General features: G+C 43.5%; 1 protein-coding gene and 1 long non-coding RNA gene across 2 annotated transcripts; both read left to right on the top strand.

Annotated features, from left to right (window-relative positions):
• Positions 1-65: 65 nt before the first annotated feature.
• LOC118317412 lies at positions 66-1,106 on the top strand. The gene is made up of 2 exons (XR_004795418.2): positions 66-251; positions 724-1,106. It is a non-coding gene; the product is annotated as an uncharacterized LOC118317412 (long non-coding RNA).
• Positions 1,107-2,990: 1,884 nt separating this feature from the next.
• On the top strand, positions 2,991-11,677 carry slc17a9b (solute carrier family 17 member 9b). Its single transcript, XM_035646064.2, has 13 exons — positions 2,991-3,389; positions 3,973-4,170; positions 4,642-4,781; positions 5,743-5,842; positions 6,106-6,236; positions 6,381-6,477; positions 6,822-6,918; positions 7,750-7,837; positions 7,944-7,978; positions 8,152-8,267; positions 8,648-8,703; positions 8,850-8,879; positions 9,284-11,677. Exons 1-13 carry the CDS (start codon positions 3,256-3,258, stop codon positions 9,460-9,462), a joined length of 1,401 nt encoding a protein of 466 aa, XP_035501957.1. The 5' UTR covers positions 2,991-3,255; the 3' UTR covers positions 9,463-11,677.
• Positions 11,678-12,261: the final 584 nt, after the last annotated feature.

The raw sequence follows: 12,261 nt of genomic DNA, 5'->3' as shown, positions 1-12,261 counted from the left end.
TCTCTCTCAGCCGCGCGTCTCACGGCGCGTCGCAGTGTCAGTGTCCCCTCGCCTGCGTGACTGCATCGTGGGCCTGGATCATTGCGCGTCGACTGTCTTTACTTTCGCTTGTACACTCGGCACCGTCCCGTCCGGGGGCGATCGGCCATGTCTGCTCCGTCTGCTCCTGCTCCTGCTCCTGCTGCTGCTGCTGCTGGTGGTGTGGCTCCCAAGTGGAAGCAGTGGCGTGATCCCGGAAAACACCGCAAGGGGTGTGGGTGTGTGTGTGTGTGTGTGTGTGTGTAAACCCCCTCCATAACTCTTTCTCTTTAGAAAAAGGGGGTCGAATAGATTTCATTTTTTTAGAGAGGGGGGGGCAACGTCACCTGGGAAATTAGCCTTCATTATCCAAGCTCCCTTCCCTCTATCTAAATATGCACCTCAGAGAAGAAAAATCCTGGTGAATAATGCATGCACTGGAAAATTATGGAAATGATTTGGACAGTGTGCTTTTTGGCAACAACACGAGTGAATATATATATATATATATATATAGTCTTGAATATAATTTGCAGTGATGTGTCACGCACACACCAGAAAGACTGTATGTATGATACAGTTTACCACAGTCTTCAAAACAAAAAAAGGGTGAAGTAACAAAAATATTTCCTTTTCCTTTCCTCGCTGGATGACTGTTGTTGTAGGACAAATAAAAGTGAATCCTAATTACCCTTCCTCCCCCAGGGGATCTTCACCTGAATCCCGAACAATTACGTCGACAGTCACAAGATGACGCAGCAAACACGGTTGACGAGGAGGGAGGTGTGTGACCTGCTGGTCTTCATCGCCACCGTGTGGTTCATTTAAACAACAGCAGCATGTTTTCATTCATGAGCCAAATTCAAAACTCTCAGCTAAGTCCCTGTATTTGCAGCTATACTGTAGATGCATAATAAAAAATAGGACATGCACACTAATGCAATATCATGTGAAATATAGGAATCATCAAATGTCCCTTTGAAGCATTTAATTGTTGAGACTGCTTCACAAATGTGCTGTTACCTAAACTTCGTTTCTGGTTTACTGAAACATTTTTTCTCAAAATAAACTATTCCGTCTGCAAACTATGATTCAGAATAAAACTACTATTTTTTTTATTTGAATGTTTGTTCACAAAATACTAAATTACAGATATTGAAGGGGCGCCCAGTCAGTACAACAGTTTTCCAATAATCTATGTTCTGTGGCTTTGGAGGGGCGGGGGCATTTCAGAATCTCGTAAAAAAAGAAACTCTGATAATATCACGAACACTATCTCTACACTTCTAAAACATTTTAACTCACGGCTTGTGTTACAATCGGGGATGAAAGAGGAGGACAGATTTAAGGAGGCAGGCGAGGTCTGATGAACATCACTGTAGAGTTGCATGTTGGGAAGTGAAGGGGCTCCAGTGTTTGTTTTTTTTAAAAGCTTGACCCATCCTTGAGATAAAAACTCATATCTTGGCCTTTTACTGTTTATTAGGTACACCAAGCTAAAACTAAAATACAATCTAATGCAATAACAATGCAATAAATCATATAGTCATGAGGGTTATAATGTTCAAGGTTTGTTTGTTTTTTCTAACTGTTTAAAGAGCTGTTGATTCAGCTTTATGATCATTTTTAATGATTGTAGTGGACTTTGAGCCAGGTGCACCCAATAAACTGCCAACCGACTGCACAGTGTGACTTAAAAATGATCTCCCATCGACCAGCTACAACAGTAAAATGTGGCTTACTTATTAATGCATCAGTATTAACAATAGTCAAAATAGGCTTTATAGCCTACTGTAAACTAGTTTACCATGTCAGAACTGTTGCCACGTCAGATGGTTAAACGTCTGTCCTTTAACTAAAAGTATAACGCTTGATAGACGGTTTTTACTTATAATACATTATCTTTGCACCGTCGTATTATTATTTTTTACTTAAATACAGGACAAGAGTAGTTCTTCAACTTCTTGTATGACTGATAAAAAATAGTCCCTCCATTACTCGGGGTTTACCACTAGAGGCCGCTAACGGTTTGCTGCCCAATAAGCAGAACATCCTCTGCAGTCTTCTTCTTCTTTTTCTCGCCGAGTTCTTTTTTTTTTTTTGGCGGTGGGCAAACAACAAATTGGTGCAATACCGCCACCAGCTGGTACGGAGTGTAGATCAGCATCGCTGATTTATCATATTCAAAAGAAATATTAAGAAAAAAAACGTCTTAATCACAAATTAAGTCACAGTTACCTGTATTATGTTGACCTATTTTACTGAGTAGTCCGGTGTGTCCAAACCTAAGGTTTTACTGTCTCGTGTCTCCTGTTCCTTCCTGCACAACTCATAGAACATAGTGTCTGAGTGACACTGAGGTGGTCTACTGTGAATCCGAAGTGGAACTTGTCTGCGGAAACAGGAAGTTCACTAATAATGTCAACACGTAGGGATGTAGCTTTGTAACATTTACTTTATTATGTATTATTTAATATGAATGTTTTGACTCAATTGAGTATTTCTGCATATTTCAGTATTAATGACTGACGATCTGAATAATGAACGCTCACCGGAACGTTTGACACGTACCTCTTTGTTTTGTGTTTGTCCGTCTGTTTTTTATTGAACGCTCACCGGAACGTCGTTTTCATTGTGAAATCAGTTCTCACGCGCTGTTACCGTAATGCCCGGTGTAAACACGCAAGTCAAAACAACGTGGGGGGACTACTGTCCATATAGATTGACCGTGATGTTCGAAGTGGGGGGAGGTTCGGTTGCAGTTCGGCCGGTGCTACGGGGGACAACCGTAGCACCAGGCTGCAAACGACAGACGAAGCAGCAGCTGAGAGCCGAGTCGGTCGTGGAAGACCGACGCTCACTTCCTGATGAGCACCTACCGGCGGAAAGCGGAACTGCGCGGCTGGCTGGAGGAGGCTGGGGAGGGAAACTGACACGTGGATTACTCCTCCTCGGGCATCAGGAAGAAAAAAAAAAAAACAGTCTGCCTCATCAGCTCAGTTCCGCAACCGTCGCCCGCGGTTCGGGGTCACGGATGTAAACGGTGTAAATCAGAGTCAAGGTGGTTGCGCAGATACTTCGTGACGAGCGCCCGTCGTCTTACTTTCCCCCCCCTCCCCTCACACGGACCCGGTGGAGCGTAAAGAGGCTGAAAGTAAACAGCGATTGAAAGAAGAAGAAGAAGAAGGAAGAGGAGAGGAGGAGGAGGAGGAGGAGGCTGCCGTGACCTCGCGTTGAATGGCAGTTATTCAAAAATATGGCAAGAGCTATAGTCCAGATTTGGTCTGTCACAAGGAAAACCACCCGCCCGACAAGATCGCAGCCCCTGGATGCCACAAGAAGTGGACTGAGCACAACACACACTGGCCCAGGTAAAAACAAAAGATTTCCTTTTTTCTGTTGTTGTTCAAAACCAACAACAGTGATTTTCAAAATAACAATTAGTTGCATCGCTGACAATCTTTAGTAGTGAGCACGGACACGCCATCCTCCAGTTACTGCAGGAAACCGCCTGCGCCTCCGTAGAGAGAAGTGACATTGAACCGTCAGTGGCGTGTCACGGTTCAATGCTCTTCAGACCAAGTTGCAGGGCCACGTTGGCCCCTGGTGGTGATGATGATGATGATGATGATGGCTTGTAAAGGGGGAAGTGAGTCATGCTTCCTAATGTGATAAAAATTAATTCACATAAAGCACAGTGTTATTTGATTGTTACATTATTTTTTCACTTCCTCCCTGTTCACTACTGCCACATACCTAATGTATTAGAAGCCATTTTAGCCAATAATAAATGGTGAGCAACCAAGTCATCACCCTCCCCCTAAGTTTACGAAGCAATAACCTTTCCAATCTGAGTTTGTTGTCGCCTTTTTGTTCGAAACCCAACTTTGAATAAGTCCATCCCTTCTCCCCCCCCCCCCCCCCCCCCCCCCCCCCCCCCTCCCCCCCGTGCAGGCCAGTGGCGAGGGTATGGACAGTGGTGCTGCTGCTCGGGACGTGCCTCCTGTACTGCGCCCGCGTGGCGATGCCCATCTGCTCCGTCACCATGGCGGAGAAGTTCGGCTGGACCAAGAGGGAGTCGGGCATGGTGCTGGGCAGCTTCTTCTGGGGCTACTGCTTCACCCAAGTGTTCGGAGGCTACGTCAGTGACCGGTGGGGAGACCTTGGTTACGTTGTGGGATGGTAGCGATTTGAGGATACAGAGTTCTCTCCTCTCTCTCTCTCTCTCTCCTCTCTCTCTCTCTCTCTCTCTCTCTCTCTCTCTCTCTTGTCTAATGGCTACACATGGATGTATGTTGTAATATGAATGTTTACAGTGACGCCGGTTTTCGCTTGGCAGCTGTTTTAATTTCCTGCTTGTCAAGTGCATTTGCATGCAGTCATAACTTACAGTGACACAATTGGCCCAGGTGTGTTTGCTCACTCCGGGCACATAGTGTAGTGAATATATATATATATATTCTCCTGTGGACACACAATGTTATAAACTGATAGGCTTGTTTATGTATTCTCACTGATTTGAGCCACCGCTCAAAACCTTTAGATGATGTACACTGCTGTTATATGAGCAGTCAGGAGGGAATAACGACTGATGCAGACATTTTTTCGTCTCTGTTCTTACAGAGTGGGCGGTGAGAAGGTCCTCCTGCTGTCTGCAGCAGCCTGGGGGTCGATGACAGCCTTCACACCCATCCTGGCCCGCTTCTGCTCCCAGCCAATCTTCTCCATGACGCTGGCCCGCTTCCTTATGGGCCTGTTACAAGGTGAGTTGGGCGGCGAATGTGCTGGATGAATCACAGGCCGAGATCAGGACAGTGATGAGACATAATTGCTCTTCGCAGACATCAAAGTAGATCGGTCTGCACCTTTTTTTTTTCCAAGGTCAGGAAGGACGTAATTATTGTTTCAGTACGTCCGTGGGCCTTAGTGTCACAATTTTCACCCGTCAAATCAAACGATAATGAACAAGCAGGACTCCTTGTTATATCAGGGGAGGCTGTGGGTCGTCCGCTCATCAGAATGTCGGTGGTTTGAACCTTGGCTCTTTCAATCTGCATGCAGAAGTCTCTTTTGGCATGCCGCCAAACCCAATATTGTCCCTGGTGAATGTGACGCAGTAGTGATGCTGCTACGCAGAAATCCTAGTCAAGTGTTTCTTTTAAAATTAAATGTTTCTCATTTGTCACACTGTGCTGCATTATTCTCTCATGAAAACTGTTTCCTGATAAAGCCCTTCAAACTGATGCGATAAGCTGTTATGCACTGCAAAGACAAATTAAAAATACTGTCATGTTATTTTACTTTTTTTGTATAGCAAAAAAATATCAAATAGAATTGACCTTAAGGGGAAAATATGACCATAACATTTATTGAGTAACCAAACAACATGTATAGACCTCTACAGGTGACCAGTATGAGTCATAACATCATTGACATTCACCGTCCTTTGCTTTGTTGTTTGCTTTTGTTTAATTTGGCTTGAGGACACAAACCAACATACGTCATAGAGGAGAAAAAGGGCTTTGGGCAACAAGCTTTCGTTACACACTTTTAAAACAGGTCCCACTATTTCTGGATGACAAACTTAGCTTTGCACCTGATTTATATCTGTTTGTTTTGTGTGATGAGTTGGTAAAACAATTCTACTTTAATCATCCCTTTAATTTCCTTTTGGAACTTCTGCACAAACAATGGCTGATTGTGTTTTTCTGTCTCGGATATCAGGAGTTCATTACCCGTCTCTCGCGAGTCTGTGCTCTCAAAAGGTGGTGGAGAGCGAGAGAGGCTTCCTCATGAGCACCGTGGGCAGCGGCTCCTATCTGGGGTGAGTCAAACGTAATGTAGAGGGAATTGTACGGAATACATGAGCGTGTCACCAGAAAATCAGCGGGTGATCAAAGAGAGATTTTATTTGACAGCTGTGTCTACTGTGATCTTACAATGACTCCTAATACCTGTTTTAACTTGTACGGCAAACTTCGAATGTATGTGCATAATCACGCACTTTTACTACCTTGAAACATCTTATTACTGGGGTGTGTTTGCCTGACTTGTCGCGTCTTGTTACAACCCTTTTTTTTTTTTCAGCACTCTTGTGATCGGTGGGGCTGGCTCCCTCATGTTGGACCTGTATGGCTGGGAGAGTGTTTTCTACGTGTCCGGTCTCCTCTCAGTCTTGTGGGCCTACTGCATGTGGAAATATCTACTCAAAGGAGAAGGCAAGGGAGGCGTTAATTGTTTGCGACAGTATCTGCAGTGTCACCGTGTGCCCCCACCTTGTAGCTGCTTATTTGTATAATTGGAGTCAGCAGCCGTCTTTTCTGGAACGCTCACGTGCCTGCTTCTCGTCTGTTTTTTTGCAGGGCCTATCATCACCCTCGAGTCCCTGGGAAGTGGTGGGCCCCAGTCCAAACTGTCCAAGAGACATTGGCTACGGCTCTTCAAACAACCTGCAGTCTGGTGAGATAACAATAGAGGAAGTGTGCGTGGGTCTGTGTGTGCACGTGCAAGCCCATGTGGCACTCTGCGTAGCTGTTTGTTGGTTTTAGATGAGTGAGCAACTTTAATTTTGCCTGTCTCGCAGAGCTTCTGTTAGGAACTTCTACTATAACATTGTGGCCCTATTACAGAAGCATCTGATCTCTATAATTGTGATTCAACCATGTAAATAAAAGTAAGGTGCTGATCTAGAAAATAAGATATTACAAAGAATTATAGAGATGATTGTTGAAAAATATCTTGAAAACATTTTTCAAATAAAAAGACTCATTTTGAAAGTCTGTCTCTCGTCCTTTCCTAAACAGTGCCGTGATCGTTACACACCTTTGCACAGCGAGCACCTTCTTCACCCTTTTGTCGTGGCTGCCAACATTCTTCAGAGACACGTTCCCCGAAGCCAAGGTAAAGACACTACCTTTTTTCCATCCTCCCCCATCACGTTTTTCCACTTCAAAAATTGCAGGAGCCACGGGGTGATAAGATAAAGAAAAACTACACCTTCAGTCAAGAAGACAAAACCACCATCCTCTATACTCAACAGCTCTGAGCCAGCTGCTAACACCAGAATGCTGACCTGCTCCCAAAAGCTAACATGCTAACCTCCAGGTGTTAAGCACCTACAGCATTTCACCATCTTTGTTTAGCACTTTGGCACGCGAGTTAGCACAGATGCACACAAAGTGCAGCTGAGGCTGATGTCATTCGTTTTGCATGTATGTGCTCATGACCGAAGTACCGGACAAATTAATATTGTGACCGGACGGTGGTGCTCTGAGAATAAGCAGGTGATTACCAAACACATTGTGCGACATCTTCAGTAAACCCTGAAAGTCTGTAAAGGATTCGTGCAAATTCACCTGGAAGATGTAGAGATTTTCACTGGATAAATAAAAACTTTGAGCTTCTGGCGGCTGATATCTCTAAATTTCCTGGCAGTCCATCCAGTAGCGACATTACAAGGGATAAACAAAAATGCCAACCAGATGCTGCTTCAGAAAAAGCATGACAATCATGACAAACCATCCCTTAGATAATGAGATATTTCAGTCAGACTCACCAAAATAACATCCCGACTGTCATTGCCATCCATTGAGTCACGCCAACAGTGTGACTGAGAAGAAAACAGGCAAGTACATAGCACACTTTGACCTCGTGAAAATAACCTTGCCCTCGATGTTTCCTGCACTTTCTCTTTAAGCTCATTCATGCCCAGAGTATGTGTTTTCCCTACAGGGTTGGGTGTTCAATGTCATTCCCTGGTTAGTGGCCATACCCTCATCCCTCTTCAGTGGCTGCCTGTCTGACCACCTCATCAGTCAAGGTAGAGCATCTGAGGAGGCGACGCCACATTCATGTTCAAATGTGCTTTAGTATTGATAAAGCAGCTTTATAATTCTCTGTCTTTACTTCCCTCTCGATCTCCCCAGGCTTCGATACAGCCTCAGTGAGGAAGTTGATGCAGGTAAAAAAATTCTCAGTTGCCTTAATATTCTGTGTGTATGTCAACTTTTTATTCTCTTTGTGCAGATAACCTTCCACTCACACACGCAGTATATCAATGTCCTCTTTCCTCTTGTACATAATGAAGTCTGTGGGAGTTTCATTTGTGTTTTTGTGTGTTCATCCTTCTGCTAGTTTTTCTCCATGGGTGTGTCCAGTGTGTTTACCCTTCTTCTATGTGGCAACACCACCTTCCCATGGGCTGTAACATTTGTGTCTGCCACCATGGGCCTCACCACCTTCAGTCACAGGTACTGGTACTGAAAAAAGTCCTCACTCTCTATCTTTAGCCCTGAAGCAGCACTCTTTTTTGATATATATTTAAATGTGGTGTTTTCACAAGGGTCAGTTTGTCAGTTGTAAGTTTTGTCTAACTTCCAATTTGAAAGTTTGATCTGCTGTTTGGCCCATTCAGTGCCCATTTAGTCATTGATTTTATTTGTGTTGTTGTTCTGCATCACATTTGTCGAGTCCCTTTCGGTCCAGAGTTATACAATTTTATCATGAGCTTTCTTCCTCAAAAAGAAGGTGTTTCACAATTGACAATGTAGATACAGTTAATAACCGCAGTCTGGGACTAAACTTTCCACAATTCCAAATGGTAAAAACGTTAATCACATGTCTCTTACAGCGGTGTATCTGTAAATGTCCAAGATCTTGCTCCATCCTGTGCTGGAGCATTATTTGGTAAGTCTAAAAAAGAAATTGTTTTTATTAAATTTTCAATTACATAAATCCATTTAGTACTGATCTAACAGATTTTTCTAATTCCCAGGTGAAATTTTAATTAAGTATTACATTTTAACATGTGTGAATCTGCATTTGTCTTACAGGTGTTATGAACACATGCGGTGCGTTCTCAGGTGAGACTTGAAGAACAAATTTCTATGATGAATATTTTAACAGTGGTAGCAGAGGACATTTTTATTGTTTTTGCCTTTAACAAGTCTATTACGTGAAATTATTCATTGACATCTCTGAATTCAAACTTTTGAGCCGATGTGTCTCCTTGTCAGTTACGGAGGCTCATGCGTGATGCATATTTCATCAAGGGGGCACGGTTTGAGTTTGTGTCAGATGAATAATGGAGGGAGCGGAGGATGACAGTTCGTGGTCCTGTGAGGGGACGAGGAGTGGATTGTGACACCTCCTCTACAGAAAGCTGAAGTGAACTACCACATGGAAGCTGGTGTTCCGCTCTCTTTTTGATGAGGTGTTATTAATGGCGACTGTCTGTGTGTGTGTGTGTCTGTGTGTTCCTGCTCAGGGGTCCTTCTGGTGTATTTCTCGGGGTATCTCATCGAGGCCTCCGGCTCGTGGGCATCTGTGTTTGCCCTCATCACTACGGTCAACTTGCTGGGCCTCTGCACCTTCCTGGCTTTTGCCGAGGCCCGCCGGTTTGACATTGACTATACTAAGGTGCGCCACCACAACATCCACATCTAAATCATGAGTCATCAGTGGGACCAGAATGCAATTCCCACGGCAACCAGCAGCTCGGACACTATCCGCATTGGAGAATTGGCCAATGGATGGCAAGTGGCACATGGATAAAACCTGCACATAACATCTGGGAAACACTGACCGACATGTCTGGTTGAGGAGGAGGTACTACAACAGTCACTGAAAAAGCACACAGTCCGATACAGAGTCCGCACAATGTTACTGAACAAAAACTTATGGAGCTTGAGTTTGAATCCTAGAAAAACACACGGCCTCTGTCACTTCAGGGAGGATGTGGAATGGGAACGGTATCTGGAGAGAAGAAAAAAAAGTCCACACTACCTCCAGGTCCCAGCTTTGTGCAGCACAGGGAAGTCGCACTCTTGCTGGCCTACTGGTTACACTTGTTACAGAATGTATGACTTAGGACCGTTATATGAAAAACTGTAGCTCCACTTTTTTTGATGAGTCGCGTTGAAGGAGCCGTGAGACTGATGGATGGGTGAGACAAGCTGTGACAGACGGAGGTAGCGTGTTCTAAGCCCGGGGGAAGCCGTGTTTTAGCAGCAGTGAGAGTCCACCATCCCGTACCTGTAGTCTTTTATTAGTTTATCCCACTCACCCGTCTCCACGAGAGCCGTCAGCCTCTAATTACTTGGCAGGTGCTTTTAATGTCCTGCACTATTTACCTTCTACTGTCCCCATCTCCATGGTTACAAGCTCATCTTATCGTTACGGTTCAGAGGGGGGGTCACGAAGAAGCTTTTTTTGTCGGCAAGGCTTTGACTACACAAATTCTCTCTTTGATTGTTGTCTTGACAGAATGTTTTGAATCAGGAGACCAAAGGTTATCGATTATTTTTTACTTTCTTTCTGTGTTTGCATGGCATAGAAATACCTCACTTAATTATTTTGGCGTAATATGCATATATATTTATATGACAATGACTCTTTCTTTTTTTAGAGAAAAAATATATGCCATTAAATAACAGAAAAAGAAATATATTAGAAATCAAAATATGTAGCGTGGACTCCATATAATCATCTCCGGCCTTGTTACTTAAAAAAAAAAAAAAAGATCCGTCCTTATTATCACACTTTTTACACAGTTTAGGGTTTTTTACATAGCCTCTAGACAGGAAGTGATGTCAGTATTTTGAAAGGAGAGCAGAGGAGAGATCCAATTAACTTGTCTCTGTGGTCTCAGATGAATTTCAAATACAGTTGTCTCCATTCTACACTCTTGACACGATCAATTCAATATTGCAGGCCAGGTGAGAGGACGAACAGTTGAGGAACTGGAGAGCATTCGGTGGAATGTCATTTACTGCAAAGTATGTAGCCGCATAAAGATGGATATGATTGTTTGTAGCATTCCGCCTTTGCGTTCACAAAAGTTTTGCAACTTGTGGTTTACATTTAGTCCATGTCATGTCCAGTCTAGATGCTTACCTTGACATATGTATACCTTTTTCTTTAAACCTATGCATTTAATATATTTAATTTAAGCAATGAGAGAAATGCTGTGCTCACAGTGGTCACACAGCGTCGGTGATCGTTGCACGTTGTTATTATTTTCCTTGGTTGCGGGAGTATTGTTGCTTTTGCTTGCCCTTTAAATTGTTTTCTGCAGGCACTTGGAAGTGTGTTTCTTGGTTGAACATGTTGTCTTTTCAATTCTAATATGTGGAATTTAACTATATAGCATAATTGACATCCGATCTGGAATTTCACGTCAATGTCATTTTTTATCTGTATCGTATTTATCATATTGTACACAAATTGTATGCGTAGACCTTTTCAGATTTAAAATAAAGTTTATTTATGTAAGACTGGGACACAAAATAATCAGCCTTCAACATTTTTTTACAGCTTTTGCCAAATTCACTGACATGTTTAAATTGCCTTCAGCAGATGTGCATTATTTGCAGCAGCCTTCACTGCTTGTCCCTTCTTTTTTTTCTGTTACTGCGTCAATGTCGCCCTGCAGAATTTAAACATTTTCACGATGTATGGCTAAGGTTCTGTTCACTCACATATCTCACCGTGGGTTCCTGAAAGCCGTCTGACAAATAGTTTTTGATAATGTGTAAGGTGTGTAAAATGTATGATTAAAAGAAAAAAATGCAAGGATACGCAAGTATTCCAATGCTTTTGAGATATGTTGTATCGAAAAGCATATATTAACTTTGAATAAAAATATATTTTGTCAGCATTATATTGAGTGGCTTCAGTGTGCTGCAGTATCTGCATGTATTTCCTCCGTTGTGCCACAGAGAGGCAGAAGAGTATCAATAATGAGTAGAGCCTCAAGACACATGGAGGGAGGCCTTCTCTTTTGAGATCCTTGAAAGTTTTCATTGAGATGACTTCCAAATATTATTCATTATCACACAAACATTTTTTCATACTAGTGCATTAACTACATGAAGGTCAAAAATGAAAAAGGGGGTTTTCCCACTATGAAACTATGAGACATTTATCTGCGCATCAGTTGCCAGTGCAGCACGTGGATCAGCTGCTGAGCGGGTTCGACTGTAGATTCACACTCTGATCACTACAGGGCCCAGATACCGGGTCCGGCCTCGCAGGACAGTATATGGTGGCACCATATGGCAGGACGCTGCGTGCCATGTTGGGGAGTTGGCACTGCCCACGTGCGAATGGCCAGACGCTCGTCAACCCAACACGCCCCTTCTCATGGGACCGATCGGCTCAGGTTGCCATGGAGACGGGTGGCTTGTGGCTGCTGCGTGGCGACGAGGAGAAAGGGAGGGGGGGTCACAAGTGAGTGAAAGTAAC

Source organism: Scophthalmus maximus, chromosome 3, assembly GCF_022379125.1.
Source record: "Scophthalmus maximus strain ysfricsl-2021 chromosome 3, ASM2237912v1, whole genome shotgun sequence".
In the NCBI taxonomy this organism is placed as follows: domain Eukaryota; kingdom Metazoa; phylum Chordata; class Actinopteri; order Pleuronectiformes; family Scophthalmidae; genus Scophthalmus; species Scophthalmus maximus.
The sequence above is the reverse complement of the archived record's forward strand: the minus strand, read 5'-3'. Positions and strand labels throughout refer to the sequence as shown.